The following is a 15,748-nucleotide window of genomic DNA, read 5'->3' on the forward strand; positions in this document are numbered from 1 at the left end:
GTTCTGTGCTTGTTTTTATGCCTTTTGAGTCCTCCTCAAGACCCAGCTGAACTAGACAAAATAGAGCCAAGCCTGTTGTTCTCCAGTTTTGCAGAAAAAAAAAAGTTGATGTTACTATGTTATCATAATTCCATCCTGATAATTAATAGGACCAAAATGTGTAAGAGCAGGTATTCATAGTTATGTCACAAAATCTGATTACCATGCTATACCAAGAAGTAAATGATAAGTATCAAAGGTAACAACAGGTCATGACTCTCTGTGAGTATATAGGTGAGACTATGGGTAAGCTGAGCTTTTTCAGTCTTCTGATATGATAATTATATCCTTCAAAGTCTAATATGGTAAACTTGGCTTTGAGTATTAGAGAACTGTGGGTGTCATACAAAATGGTCCTCAACCTAAATTAAAACCATACAATACAGGCACAAAATAGCATAGAAGGAATTTGCATGTGGATTGTTCCATTCTTTGCTTGGCCATCCATACAGGGAAGTTGTAATTCTGCTGTTTCAGATTTGAGCAGTTTAGTTCGCCCCCAAAAGCAATTTAACCTTAGATCCTCTGTGTGGTAAGCAGCTTTGTTCTCTCAGGTTCCTTGCAGGAGGACGAGTGTACAAGAAAATCTAACTTAGGGCAGCACATACTTGTGAGAAAAGAAGGAAAATACTGAAAGAATGTAGGGCATCCTATTTTGAGTTCCTAGTTTTTTAATTTAAGCAGTAACATTTCCTCAAGAAGAGGTGTACAGATCCGATATCCTTTTAAATAATACAGTTGACTGTGCAAAGGGTAGCTCTGAACAAATGTAGGAAGTTGATCGATGTTAATTGCAGTAGTTGGGCTATGTGTATTAAATACTAAATTGCATTTTGGTAGATTTTGTCAGTATGTTGCTTCCTCCCACAACAGTCACTATCCTTCCAAATAGTCACATAGTACTATTCTTTTTTTACATGTTACACCTCACTATTATTAGTGGAAAGACTGTAGAAAATCAAAAGTACAGATGACTGTGCATGGAATACAGTTTAGAAACCTAACCATTTTTTTCATCACTTACTAGAAGCATCACAGGGATGTAACATTTCTTTCCTGCAGCTGGAAAGTGATTAGTGACTTCTATGATTAAGGCTCAAAGCAAGTTTTATGTTCTCTGTAAGAAACCCACTGTGCCACAGGGCAGGATGTTTTTGTTGTGAAGCTAGAACAGGGTAAGGCATAAGGTAAAAATAAAAAGCGATACCAAGAAAGAAGTTATCAGCATTCATTTTTATCTTCATTTTATAGTGATTTCAGTTTGTGTTCCTTGTGAGTTCTGTTAAGTCATGAAAGGGTTTTACTATGCCTGGTACAAGTGAAAAGAAAACCAATGAGAGAGCAGCTTGTGCCAAAAAATATTGGAAATGAAGAATTTCTTTTAAAAATACTTTTTTTTTTTTATCTAGCTTCTGTTTGCAAATATTTGAAAGTAAGTTCTAAGGTGCAAATTGTATGTTTTGAAATAATATAATAATTTGCTTTTTCATTGTTTTTGTTTTCAGCCACACTGTGTACTGCTTGCCTCAAAAGAAAATTCAGCCCCAGTAAAGCTTGGTGGTTTCGGGGTAGCAATTCAATTAGGAGAGTCTGGGCTAGTTGCTGGAGGTAAGAAACTGTCCTTCAAAGTTATATAATATTATGCATGTTCTGCTGCAGAGTTCTGTGCTTCCTATGCAGCCTGGCCTGCAAAACCAGGGCTCAAAAATAATCTTTCACTAAAGACTTTGCTAACATAATATATGCATGCAGCTGATCTGAACTGCTAGTAGAACATACTACATTGTTGTGTGTACATTTACTGAGTAGTAAATCCCTCTAAATGTTACTCAACAATGGCTTACGCTGTTTTTACCAAAATAAAAATGAAAAATGAAAAGATTTTTCCATTTTAGTACAATCCTTGACATAGTTAGTCCATGCTTGACAAAGCACACAAAATATAGATGCTGTCAAGAGTAAAATGTATATCAAAGCAATTTAGTACAGCGTCCTTAATGCTCCCATATGTTTCTTAAGCAGTTTCTGCCAGAACGCTACACTGTTTAATAGCAAAATTTTACCAGCTTCCATGTGTAATTCTTTCCTGTTTTAATATTTCATTGTAATTATTGCGTAAGACATCAATATCTTGATTATGTATATTTTTTGACTAAGTGTGTTTTGTTTTTTGTGAATTTTATTTCCTCTAGCTGCCTTCCATATTGGTCCAGACAATAGGGTTATGCTTTAATCAGCCTGCACAGATGAAGGAAGACCCAATCAGTTTTCTGGTATTTTCATTGCCAGAGTAGGAGACCACAACAAAGGCTTTTATTAATTTTGCTTTTTTTTTCTTCAAAAGGGAGTAACTTCCTCTCAATACATCTCAGTACCTTCTTCAAAAACTCACGTTTCCATATCTAATTGCTTTAAAGATCTGTGTCAATTTGGCTTTTATGTGACCTTTAACATGAAAAGCAAATCCAATTTAAGCGTATCAGCACTTCCATTCTCTTCCAGTAATTAATAATATTGTGGATATTTTTTGTTACCTACAGGCCTAGATATGTCTTTTCTAAGAAAATACCCATTCAGTTAAGCTAAGTTTTTTCCTAAATAAGAAGCTCATTTCTTTCTTTGCTTTTGCCACGTTTCTCAAATTATATCTTAGCCACTGCATTTTTTAATGATAGTTCCTACAGTTTTGTTTATGATTCTCTCATTTTTCTTCTTTGTGTTCTCTCTGAACAACTTCATCCATTTTTTCTGTTGCAGTTACTCTTCTGGAGCTAATCAGATACATTGTACTTACTTTCAGACTACTAGCTTCTTACAAGAAACCTGAAGTTCAGCTTGGAAAAAAAATCCTTCATTTTCCCCAAAATTCATCGTACCCTTCCTTTCCTGTTACCATTCACTATTCTGCAGTCCCATTCATCATTCATGTGCTCAACCTCCTTGCAGCTGCCAGTGCTGGCCTGGCCCTTCCTTTCCTATGTAAATGTTTTAAGTTCTTTTTAGTTCTGTTTGCAGTACTTACAGAAGCTTCTTCTTCTTTTTTTTTTTTTCATAAGCCTCATCAGTATAACATTTCTCTGTTAGTTATCTTTTGCCTGTGATGTGTCTCAGTCTCTGCCATATCATTATGCCTTTATATCTTTCTTTCCTCTTTCTCAACTGTCACTTTCAATTTGTAATCTTTGCATCAGCACTTGTTACCTTCAGCTTCAAATTCTTCACACTTTCAGGGATACTTAGAGTATTTCCACTTCAATTATATACCATATAATGTCTCAATTCTACTACTTATTTCAAGTTTTCTCCTTCACAGACTCCTTATCTCTTTCTTCTGATCTTCCATTCCAGTCCTTGTACCTCAAACTACATCTTGCAGTTCTTTTCCCTTCCAGAGTCCTTCCTGAAGGCATATTACTAAACACTCCCCTATACAGCACTTGCAAGATTTTATTTCTTCAACTTTACAGTATCATTCCATATGTAGAGGTTAACGGTACTGTCTGTACTGGCCTATCAATTTCCTTTAGGAAATTGTCTACATAACTGTTTAAGTTTTTATTACGCCCTACATATAAACTCTGTTTTGTAGTAATAATAATAAAAAATTAGATCTCATTTGTCAATTTTCTCCTGAATGAAATAGAAATTGTCCTTACAGATAAGATTATGTGCAGTAAAATAACCAACATGCTTATGTTCACATTCTTTTTCACATTTTTAGGTTTTAAAAAATTGATTCTGCTTAACATAGTCAATTATTTCACCTCTAGCATGGCATTTCCGTTATTTAGTGGTTGTTTTCAGCCATAATACATCAGAAAATAAATTCTTACTTAAATAAAAGTTTTTACGGCATTAAGCTTCTCTTATTGACCCTAAAAACCAGTGTGCTCCTAACCTGTTTTGGTTTTAAGTACACCTTAAAACTTTTACAGTACTGGAAATACACTGTCTTATATGTACAAGAAGTAGAATATTTACTAATCTTTCTGGATCTAAGTAATATGTATTACTAAAATATCTTAGAAGAATCTATTCATTACTAATGTAAATTCTTATGTAAATGATTCTAGTGTTCAAAAATAGAAGAGCTTTTATCTTTCCTTATTTTATGTTGCTTGGAGTATGCTTGTATGTTGCTTTATATTCTAAGCCAGAAAAACAGATAGCTTTCCCTTAGAAAAAGCATGTCCTTGATAAAAGTAATGTAACGGTAGTGATGTTCAGCTGATAGGACTCTTCCCTTATTCTTGCATACAAAACTCAGCCATTAGCAAAAGCTCTTTAGTATTCGTGGTGGTCACTCTATTCTGTGGTAGTATTTTTCTTCTAAAATAGGAGCTGCTGTATCTAAAACATTCAGCAGTTACCAGTGTTTTAAACTTTTTTCTTTCATGCATTTGTGCCATTTTGCTTACCTTTTTATATTGATACATCTATGCCTGACAAGCCCAGATTGTGTGTTGCCCAGGAGAACACAAATAGGATGGAATTTGCTCCCTCAGTTTCTGCTAAGCCTACTGTCTAGGAACAGCTTTGCTTTATTTATCACTGTGGCATTATTTTTTGAACTTAACAAAACACAGCTTTCTTTCGGTGTGCCTAAATTTTGAGGAAAAAAAAAAAAAACATTTGGGGATTTTTGTAATACAGCTAGTTCCAGATATTGAAAATAAACTGGTCTCAGTCTTTTGACATAAGTGAAAAATCAAGTTTCTCATAATAACAAGATGACATCATACTATAAGTCAAGAGTGAAGATGCTTAGAATAGATTTTAGGAACATGATAGATGAATAACTAACAACCCTGTGGAGTTTTATTTTTAAGAAAGTTAATTTCTGTTAAGCAACTACCCAAAAAAAAATGAACATAGCTGTAACTCATTTTCCATAAGACCAAAAGGGAAAAATGTAAGGAAATACTTTTTATTCCACTATATTTGCCTATAAGCTACAGTACAATGAAAAAGAATTATGAGTTACAGGAAACTGTTTTCATGAACTATCAGTCTCTGAAGGCCTCTTTTACTTGCAGTTCTTATGACCAGATTTAGAAAATAGTGCTAATGTGTATTCATTTGGAGCATTCATGTAGGTATCTTAAGATGGAACATCCTAATTTGTAACTGAAACTCTTCTGTGAGACAGGCTGTAGACACGAAGCAGTCCGTGTTTGCATGGTGATGATGCAATGGGAGTAGTGGAACCTGAGAGGTCAGTGAGTTAGTAGAGCAGTCTTGTATTAAGATCTCTGTCTTCTTGCATGGGCAATTTTGCTTTCAGAAAATGGTATGAGTTGTCACAGTGCTTTCTGAAATGATCATAGAATCATAAAATATCCTGAGTTGAAAAGGGCTCACAATGATCACTGAGTCCAACTCCTGGCTTCATACAGTACCACCCAAAAATCAGAGCATGTGTCTGAGAGCCTTGTCCAAACGCTCCTTGAACTCCAGCAGCTCAGTGCTGTGACCACTGCCCTGGGGAGCCTGTCCCAGTGCCCAACCACCCTCTGGGTGCAGAACCTTTTCCTGACACCCAGCCTGACCCTCCCCGGTCCCAGCTTCAATAAACGTGCCATCAGGTTTGGCAGACAGCAAATAGCATTTATGCTTATTCTCAGGATTTTTAGCTAGTATGTGGGATAAGAGTCAGAAGCTTCAGTGGTGCCCAGTGCCAGGACAAGAGGCAGCGGGCACAAAGTGGAGCCCAGGAGGCTCCCCCTGAGCAGCAGGCAGCACTTCTGTGCTGTGCGGGTGAGGAGCCCTGGCACAGGCTGCCCAAAGAGCTGGGGGGGCTCCTCCCTGGGGACCTCCAAAAGCCACCTGGGCACGGCCCTGGGCAGCCTGCTCTGGGTAGCCCTGCTTGGGCAGGTGGCCTCCAGGGGTCCCTGCAAGCCTCAGCCATGCTGTGAAACAGAAGCCATTGAATCTGCAAGTGCTATTTCCTGCACTTTATTTTCTCCTAGTTTCACCTAGCAGAAAATAATGTAACTGCTTAGACCTAAATGGTATGAGGTTCTGTACTAGCTGTTAAGTCTTGTCAATTGATGGACAGTTGACCTATTTTTACTTTTTTTTATTAGCAGCAAAATGTTGCTGCTAATCCAGTCCAGTTTTGATTTTTATGTACTATTAGTTAGCTCCCCTAAGTTCCTTCAGAATCAGGTAGTATCTTCAGTGATCCTAGCAAAACCACATAGATGGAAAACATCTAGTATGTTCTTAAGCACATAAATCTTAGAGCACACAAATACCAAGTGTTCTTGGTTCTTTGTCACCTGGCCTTCTACTACAAATGCTACTACAAAAATGGCAAAGGAAGGCATTACCATAAATTTCCCTGCAAATAAGACCATGAAATTTGGGAGAAAATCTCTTTTAAGTTCTTTATTTTTGTTTTGTTCCCATTCATGTAAAATAATCTTCTTGGTGGTTTTCTATACACCAGTTTAAAATTGTATTTTTGGATTTTTTTATGCTATCTAGCTTTTTTTTTTTTCCGTCTCATCATCAGTGTCTGAATTATACAGCAAATCTTTCTTTTGTTTTCCAAGGACAGGTAAAATGTTTGTAAACTGAGGTCCTGCACTAGTATTCTTCTTTCACTTAAGTGGAAGTGTTTCATTCCTCTGCAAAACAATAACACCATTTCACTATGTTTGATTTTATTTTATTTTTTGAAAACAAAAGCAATTGAGATGCCTCAAATCTTTGTCTTCAATAGATTATGTTTTATTTAAAGGATACGGCTGTGGTTTACTGTGTCAGAAATTCCACTTCTCATCTAGGTTGATTTGAGAGGACTTACAGGAGGCTAATGTGTTTAAAAGTCAGCTCAGGTTTACTTCCCACATCATAGTATTATGGCTGAAAAGGCCAGTGAAACAATTATTATAATTTTTCTGGCTGTCATGTAATCTTTGTGTATTCATTTCTCAACACTAATATTCAGGTGCCCAGTTGTCTACTGATACATCTTTTAAAATAGATTTTCTTCAGACAATCTTCTGTGCTGAGGCTGAATTCCCTGTTTGTTGTTTTTTAATCCACTCATCTTCTCCCTACATCTGCTTTAAACATCTCTATTGTCTGGAGTAATGTGGAAAGGAATCAAAAGTAATACAGTACGATTTATCTGATGTGTGTGATTCTTCAATTCCTTCCACATTATTCTGGACATCCCACTCTTTTAGAAACCCCTTAATTTAAGAACATATTTCATATTACACTATTGTGAGAGGTCAGATGGTGATGTTTATTAGTACCTCACATTTTTTTCCTAAAAATTATTTGTTCCAGTTGTTTCCTAATACATCGTTCAGATACTACTGCTGTTGAAAGACTCTCCTTCTGATATCTTGGTCATCAATCCCCTGCCTTAGGGATGACAAAATCTGATTGGGTCTCTCTATATACTCTTCTTCTTGTGGAAAGCATAGCCCTATTGTCTGGAATAATATGGAAAGAGTCATAGAAACTAAATTATCAAAGGTAAGTCAAAATTTATCTTTAGTGCTTGTAAATGGTATCAGATTGACAACATCTGAAGACTGAAGCTCTGTTTATCCACAGGAAAAAAAAATCAGCAAAATTAGCAATTGTATAAGTTTCCACACTACTAATATGCCTCAAAACTGACAGGTCAGAAAGCTTGTCTGTAGAACTAAGATGTCTGATGTCTGTGACCATTCAGGCATTAAGCACTTCCTGAGACAGCATACACTTTGCAACATGCATTTGCAGAGAATTGGATGGGGGCAAGTATCACATTGAACAGGTGCCACTGATGCATCTTCATATAATGATTTTCAGTTAATGCTATTCTAGAACTCTTAGGAGAGCTTAGAAGCAGACAGGGAGCAAATCGATTTCCAGTCTTTTGAAAGGTTTCTTCTCACATACAACTGAAAAATCATGTGTGTGTGCATGCATGCAATATTTATGCAAATATAGTGATGTTATTTTGCAAGGGCAGTCATTAGAATGTGTCTTATGAGTGCTCTTATATCTAGAAGAAAAAAAGACCTGTGGCAGGCAGAAGATACCTTTTAAAGGGAAAATGCCTTTGCTTGCTGTTCTGTCTCACTCCACCTCCAAAAAAAATGCAAAGGTGTTGCAAAAACACCAAAGAAAATGCAAAAGTTTCTGAAATATTTTAAAACTCTCAAACTGTTTTGAACAATATTAAAGTCTTACACTGGATATATAGAGAGTGCAAATTTTCTGCTTGGTAATTATCAGCAAGAGTGATAGCTGGCCTAAAGAGCATAGAGTATCCATGATTTTACAACCTTTGTTGTCTGTAGACTTAGTTTATCCTGTTACTGATAGTCACCTTACAGATCTTATAGTTGCAACACAGGAAAAATAATATCTATGTGAGTTCATACTCCATTCATTTTGCTGAGCTAAGTGCAGTACTCCTTGCTCAGATAAGTTTCTAGAATAACCTCAAAGTCATCATTTCCTCTTTTGCTCTGACCCCAGTGTAGTAGCTAGTTGTCATGGAGATGACAGCTGCCCCAGAAATTAGCTTTTTTAATTGAGTTTCAAACATCTTTGTGTATATATATATATACATACACACACATATGTATGCATTTTTCTCCTGCTTGACTGGACATTTCAGATCTCAACCAGTCAAGTTTCTGCTCATTCTGGGCTTGCTCTTTCATAGGGACATAACTGTGGTCTGCCCACATGACTAAATTATCAGGATCTTGTAATCTGCATTAGAAAGGCTGCAAAACCAAATCATTTTGCGATTATTTTCACTACTTATAATCTAGCAGTAGTATATGACTATATTTTATTAGATTAGCCTGGCCTTTTGTCTCACTTCATTTGCGTTTATGTAGTTCTCATCTTAAATTTAAAGTGAGTATTAACATTTAGTAGTACTGATTTTTCAGCATGCTGTTAAGTAGCATCATTTTAAAAATAGGTACAGCAGCAGTCTGTTGGGTTCTTACACAGCTGCGTAAAATTTTACCTATTGCCAGTCTAGTCCTTCTGCTTAACATCAAGCACTTCATTAATGTGGATTTTTATGGTATTCTGGTTTTGAGCAAGGTCAACGAAGATCCAGTTTTTCTACCTGTGATCCAAGTTCTTTAACTTCCAAGACAGGAGAAAGAAGATTTGGGATGGTCTCTTAACTTAAGCTTCTCTCAGAGTTTGTCTTTAAGAGCTCATGTGTTCTAAATAATGTGCAGCCTCACGTGCTGGTGACATAACACTGAATGGCCCCAAGATAATGCAAAATAGGAAGCTTGAGATAACAAGGTTATAATTTGTCCAATATCCCATAGAAATTAGGAAATAAATCTCAAGAAGCCGTTGTGTTTTTCTTGTTCTGTTAGAAATAATATGTGGAAAAATATTGTAATATGGTGAAGGCTGTTGATAATGAATATTGGAAGGGTGCAGCATAAAAATGCATGTTGTGTTTTGTCTGCAATTTTGTTAAGTGTACTGTTGCAAGCTGTGTTTGCACCTTGTTCATTCAGTAGTTAGGTAAGTATTTTTGTATTTCCTAGTGCTGTAGTCCGGAAGAGAGATAAAGGGAGGAAAGGAAATCTAAAAATTGTTGTCTTATATCAAGACACTGCTTTCAAACTTTAGGGAAGCTGATTAATGCTCCATTTCAAGCAAGTATTCTGTTCTGCATATATTTTCAAGTAAACATGAATAATGAAGGATTTTTCTTGCTTATTGATTTCTGCGAAGTAATTTTAACTTGAAACGTTATTTGCTTAAGAGCAAAAGGAAAAAAAAATTACTTATACACTCTTGACACTGTAGATTACTTATTTTATACAGCCTGTGATTAATTCAGGTAAGGGGATGCTCAATATATGAAAACCAAAAATTAAAAGATTGAAAGGAGCAAGCTGCAACTTCGATTCTTGTTAAAAAAAAATCATCTTATTTTGCCCCATTTCATCAGTATTCTGTACATCAACACCAGCACAGCCACGTGGTTGCCCTTGGCTAAGGGCCAGACTCCCACTGGTCACTCCCATACGCACATAACTCTTCCTTCTCATCAGGACAAGGACAGAAAATACAGAAGAGCAGACTGCTTACCAGTTACCATCACAGGCAAAACAGACTTGACTGGGAGAAAATCAGTTTAATTTATTGCCAATTCAAATAGGAAGGGGCAACAGGAAAGACAAAAATTAAATCACCTCCCTCCTTCTTCCCAGGCTTCTGACACTCAACCCTGAGCGGCAGTGGGGACTGGGGTCAGCCCATAGTGGTTCCCCTCTGCTGCTCCCTCCTCCACACACTTTTCCCCAGCTCTAGCTACAGTCCTTCAGGATAAGCCTGCTCCTCCCTTGGTCCTCCACAGGCTGCAGGGTGGCTATCTGCTCCAGGAGCTGCAGGGGAGGAACCTCTGCTCTAGTGTCTGGAGCACCTTCAGCCTCTCTGACCTCGATGTCTCCAGGGCTGTTCCTCACACATTTTCCCCCACTCCTCACACTGCTGTGCTGCATTTTGCCCTTAAATATGCTTTCCCAGGGGCACCACCAGCTTGGCTGACTGCCTCAGCTTCAGCCAGCAGTGAGCCCATCTTGGAACCAGCTCCTACAGACCATGTGCAGCATGGGCCAGCTCCTGCTGCTTCTCATAGAGGCCACCCCTGTAGCCCCCACTGACAGAACCTCAGCACCTGCACCCAGTAATGCTGTTATATTGCTCACATTGCATGTATTGCTGTTAAATATGCTATTTTACAACACAGGAGAAAATGTAGGAGGACCAGTAACTGTTTGCCAAGGACTCATTTTCCTCAGAACAAGATGTACTCTCGGTAGGCCTTCTGTCTGTAGGCCTGTAGTATGAATGCCCAGCAGACACAAGTATGCTGGCAAAAAAAAGAAACCAGAAAATTAGGTCCACTTCTCTGGCAATACATAGTATTTTTTTTAATATGTTCACCTCTGCAGTGCTTATTTCCTAATAACACAAGGTCCCAAGCTGAGAGTGGTGGCATGTAATTACTGTAAACACACATTAAATCAACTTAGGTATCACTTAGTATTTAGGTTTCTTGGTTTCGTTATCTACTTGATCCAGACAACTGTTTCTCCCTGAAGCGTAATGCCTCTTTCAAATAGCTCTGTTTGTCCTTGTGATATCTTGTCTTGCTGTTTTCTTTTGAATAACCACTTTTCTCTTGACTTCCTGGATTCACAACAGCAATTAGAAAGTCCTATAGCAAGGCAGAATCTTCAGAATACATTTTTCCATTCATATGGATTAAAAAAAAAAAAAAAAAAAAAAAAAAAGATTTGAACAAGAGCTTTATTACCACTAATGTTTTGGGTTGTTTTGTTGTTTTTTGTTTGAATGTGTAAGAAAGGTTACACCTGCTCCAAAAGTGCAAATGAGTATGTCTACACCCAGATGCCAGGAAGTTTACCACTGAAATAAACAAGACTTGGGTAAGCCAGGCTGCCTTGTGGTCTTGCATGATGTCTAATATATCAAAAAATTTCACACTGTGGTATGCATACCACTAATGTCACATGAGCAGGTTTAGCAATATGCCTGTACTTTGAACAGGCAGCTGTTGCTTTTTATGTATATGCAGTGCTTGATACAGAGGTGGAAATACTGACGCTTTTGCTGTCACCAATGATGGCACCTTAGGGAAAAATCTTGGGAAATCATTATAGATAAGGTACTTACAGGCACATGGAAAAAAAAAAGTTCACAGCAATTTCTTATCCATACTGGATATGTGTACCTTGCCTTTTCATTCCCCTCCCTGACCCCAGGTATCCAAAAGAGAGAGACTTCAGGTTATCAAGGGAGTTAATTCTTCCCCTCATTCTTGTGAGCTTAGAGAATTGCCTTTGAGGTTTATCAGTTAAGCTGAAAAATGGGGCAGAGGAGTATAAATTGTGCATAACCAACAAAAAAAGAATTATTTAGTTTTCCCCAAGTCCATACATCTTTGTCCACAGTAAATATCCCTCCTCTTTCCCCAGCGATGTGAGGGATAAGCTGGACTACAGCATCTCCGTATTTTACTCCCCCTGCGTGGGAACTATTCCCTCACTATCATGTCAGCCTACACTGCATAGACTTTATAGTTGCCAGCCTAGCTTAGTGGCAAGGAAAAGTGCCTTTGTCACATGCATATTCCTAACATTTATTTGATAGAGTGAAAACCTCATTGAAATGGAAAAGGTTTAACACAAAACCAGATGAAGTTTGCCAGTGGTGTTGTTTCTCCTTAAGAACAGTACTCTGGAAAAACTACCATCTTTCTGTCAACTTCTTAATCCTCATAGATGCAAAAAAAGAATGGGAACTAGTTTAAATAGCATAGTGAGGTCATATTGCTGCATTAGGTGGTATAAATGAAGATTGATCATTACTGAGTAAGCTAGTGCCAAATAGCCTCCCAGGTGTTTGTTACCAGTGCTGTAACTTAACTAAATCACATTCAGATGGCGTGCAGGACAGGCTAGTCAAGAAAGAATCTGCTACAAGACAAAACTCAGTAGAATAAATGATGTGCTAACATGTAAACTCTCCTAGCCAGCACAGTGGTGCTGCTGGCCTTGAATGGAAACTCTGAAGTACCCTATCCTATCTGTAAGCAAGAATTAACTTATGAAAGTGATACAAGCAGTAACAATTTGCTAGTTGTGATTTTTTTTTCTTCTGTTGGTGCTTGGTGAAACAAGTGTTATCCAAAGACTTCATTGTTCATTAACCATCAGTGATGCCCTGATCATTCAAAATGTAACTCTTGCACCTTTGCAAGTGCTTTTCAGTGAAAACAAGCATCTTTAGCTTGGGAAACATTTATATATAGAGATAAAATGGTTATTGCTTTTATTTGGCTTTATTTTTCTGCCCAGGGAGGTGGTGGAGTCACCATCCCTGGAAGTCTTCAAAAGACGTTTAGATGTAGAGCTTAGGGATATGGTTTAGTGGGTACTGTTAGTGTTAGGTTAGAGGTTGGACTCGATGATCTTGAGGTCTCTTCCAACCTAGAGATTCTGTGATTCTGTGTGATTCTGTGATTCTGTGATTATTTGGTGTTACATAGCAATTGAATGAAGTCATTCTAATCAGTTTATCCACCCAGAAGCTTAGTTGATACTAAATATGTTTCATTTCTGTGTGTGTACATTCTCTCCAATGTAAAATCAGTAGAGTACCATTACTGTGTGATGATCGTTGAAAGCACTAGGTGGAACACATCAGCATTATCTTTTTATCTGCAGGAAGATGCTTTTAGCAGCAAATAAGTAAATAACACATTTGCTAGCATTTTGCAGTCTTGCTGGCAGTTTCAGCAGACTGGCTAAGGTTTGGGCAGATCAACAGAGCAGATTATGCTCTTGCATAGTAGATTATGCCCTTGCATAGCAGCTTTTTCAAGTAAGAGGTGTGGGTTAGAATTCTTCTTTATCTTTGTATGTGCTCTCTGGATAAGTAATCCCTGTTTCCAAGGTTGTCCAAATTGGTATTTTTTCATCTATGTGCCATGTTCCACTGGGGAATCTTAGTGCTTTTATATAAATGTTGTTTCACATTTTGTGGGGTTAGGGTAGAATATTATTCAATTTGTAAAGTATAAATCAAGCAAAATAGAATGTAGTGATTTGTCTCACTGGATGCGTTTAATAAATATTTAAGGAAAAAAAAAAGGAATAAAAGTTTGATCTATGAAGAAAACTTTGTAAAACTGTTTTAGTTTAATGCAGTGGTATTCTTTATTTACATATTTGACACACATCACTTTGACTCTGTTTTGTTTCTATTTCCATTTAGGACGTGTAGGAACACCTCATTTTATGGCCCCAGAAGTGGTGAAAAGGGAACCTTATGGGAAGCCTGTAGATGTTTGGGGTTGTGGTGTGATCCTTTTTATCCTGCTAAGCGGTTGTTTGCCTTTTTATGGAACCAAGGAAAGATTATTTGAAGGCATTATTAAAGGAAAATACAAGGTAAATGACAGTATGCCTGAGTCTTTTTCCAGTGAGATGAACTCCACTTGTAAAATTTCTGGAAGTTGATTTTTGTATTTAGCCTGACTTAAATTTGAAGCTAATAGAAGGCTGCCTATGTTACACAGAGAGAGAGAGGTTTCTCTCCAGTATGTCTTGTTTGTACTGTGTTCTGTATCAATGCTACTAATAAAAATACAGAAATATTTACACAGATGAAATAATGAGTGCCAACAGTTAGCTCCTAATTATACCTTCAGCCGTGAAGTATAACATACTGTATGTGACCTTCACTTTATAGATCATTTATATTTTTTAACCAAATTTAAAAAAAAAAAATCATACTGATCATCGTATTGCCTTGATTTAAAACAAAATGCCTGTTATTGTAGATACATAGTTAGACAGTTTTCTTTTTAGTAAAGTACCATCAATTGCAACTGATTATTCAAAAGGAGCCACTTGCAAGTGAAAGCAAATCGGTGTGCATGCAAAATAACCATGTTTCACAGTGTAGTCATCCTAGAGCTCTTATGGAGAAAAATGTAAAACTTCACTGTTTTTGCTGTTTTGTCTAAGAACACATAATTTTGCTCTCTTTGCATCAAAAGCCATACGTGATCTGTGTATTAACAGAGAATGGGTAGATAGTCAGGCAGTCTTTATCTGCCTGATAACCTGTAATAGGTTTTATGAAGGCTTTAGTTTGTTTGTTTTCTGTTTTGTTTTGTGTTGGGTTTTTTTATGTGAACTAAAATGGAAGTGACAGCTGTGGCATTGCACTTGGTCAAGAGGACATTTATTTAAATGTTGTGTACCTGGATACAGAAAGATCTCTTCATGACACAAGTTTTTTGATTTCATAGACAGGCAGACATTCCAGTTTTACTCTATGGAAGATTTCTTTATGTCCATCAAACAGCTAAAACCCTTTGGATGCTTACAAGTTAATTTTTCTTTGTTTAAAAAAAAATTGTGGCCAGCACATTGTGTCTTCTCAGTTCCTTTTCTGTTCCTGTTTCCTGTAATGTGCCTATTCAGTGAAAACAGTATAAGGATTTCAAAACAGTCATGCTACACATTTGCAATTACCTTCATTTTATTAGACATGAAAAAGACAAATGGCAACTATAAATGTGGATTTCATCGCCAGGTAATATTCCAAAATGCTCCAATTTAAAGCAAGATTTGTTGTTGTGTTTTTCTTTTTGTCACAGACTGGTTTTAAGTAAAATTGACTTTTTTAAACGAACAGATAGAAATGTTTTAAAAAGACAAGTTTTAATTTTGAAATTCCTTTTAATAAAACTAGCAATGTGCCATCCAAATAAAACTTAATTTCTTCATAAATCAAAGAAAGTCCTAGAAATAGCATAAGGATAGAATCCTTTGCAATGGTTAGAATTTCCTGTTTTAGTATGTTTTTATTGGGTACCCACCCTCTTCAATAGTTGAACACAAATCTGTATATGCACAATATGAAAATATGTTCAAAGTCATCTTTCTTGTTTCATAAAGTTCTGCTCTAAGTGCACAAAAATCCACAATTGCTCAGATTGTTGATCACATCTCAGTATGCTTTCCTGTCTTCATGGCTGAAGATGCTTAAATGTTGAAAGGAATTTATTGCGAAGAGACATTGTCCATGATGTCTGTGGGATAGGACCAGGGAAGTTTGCAACAGGCATTAAATGTCTCCCTTCATACTCAGCATCAGTGGCTTTAAC

The 15,748-nt window shown here is 36.9% G+C and overlaps 1 protein-coding gene across 8 annotated transcripts in view; it reads left to right on the top strand.

The window, feature by feature from the left end:
* CASK (calcium/calmodulin dependent serine protein kinase) overlaps positions 1-15,748 on the top strand; it is a 213,819-nt gene that overhangs the window by 119,328 nt on the left and 78,743 nt on the right. For 7 of the 8 annotated variants that reach the window (XM_068685966.1, XM_068685980.1, XM_068685990.1 and 4 more), the window contains exons 6-7: positions 1,545-1,647; positions 13,846-14,021. In XM_068685966.1, coding sequence (XP_068542067.1) covers positions 1,545-1,647; positions 13,846-14,021 — 279 coding nt within the window. Of the gene's footprint in view, positions 1-1,544; positions 1,648-7,392; positions 7,534-13,845; positions 14,022-15,748 lie in introns of those variants that run through there. The other variant, XM_068686029.1, reaches the window with a different exon arrangement.

The sequence above is a fragment of the Anas acuta genome, chromosome 1 (assembly GCF_963932015.1).
Source record: "Anas acuta chromosome 1, bAnaAcu1.1, whole genome shotgun sequence".
In the NCBI taxonomy this organism is placed as follows: Eukaryota; Metazoa; Chordata; class Aves; order Anseriformes; family Anatidae; genus Anas; species Anas acuta.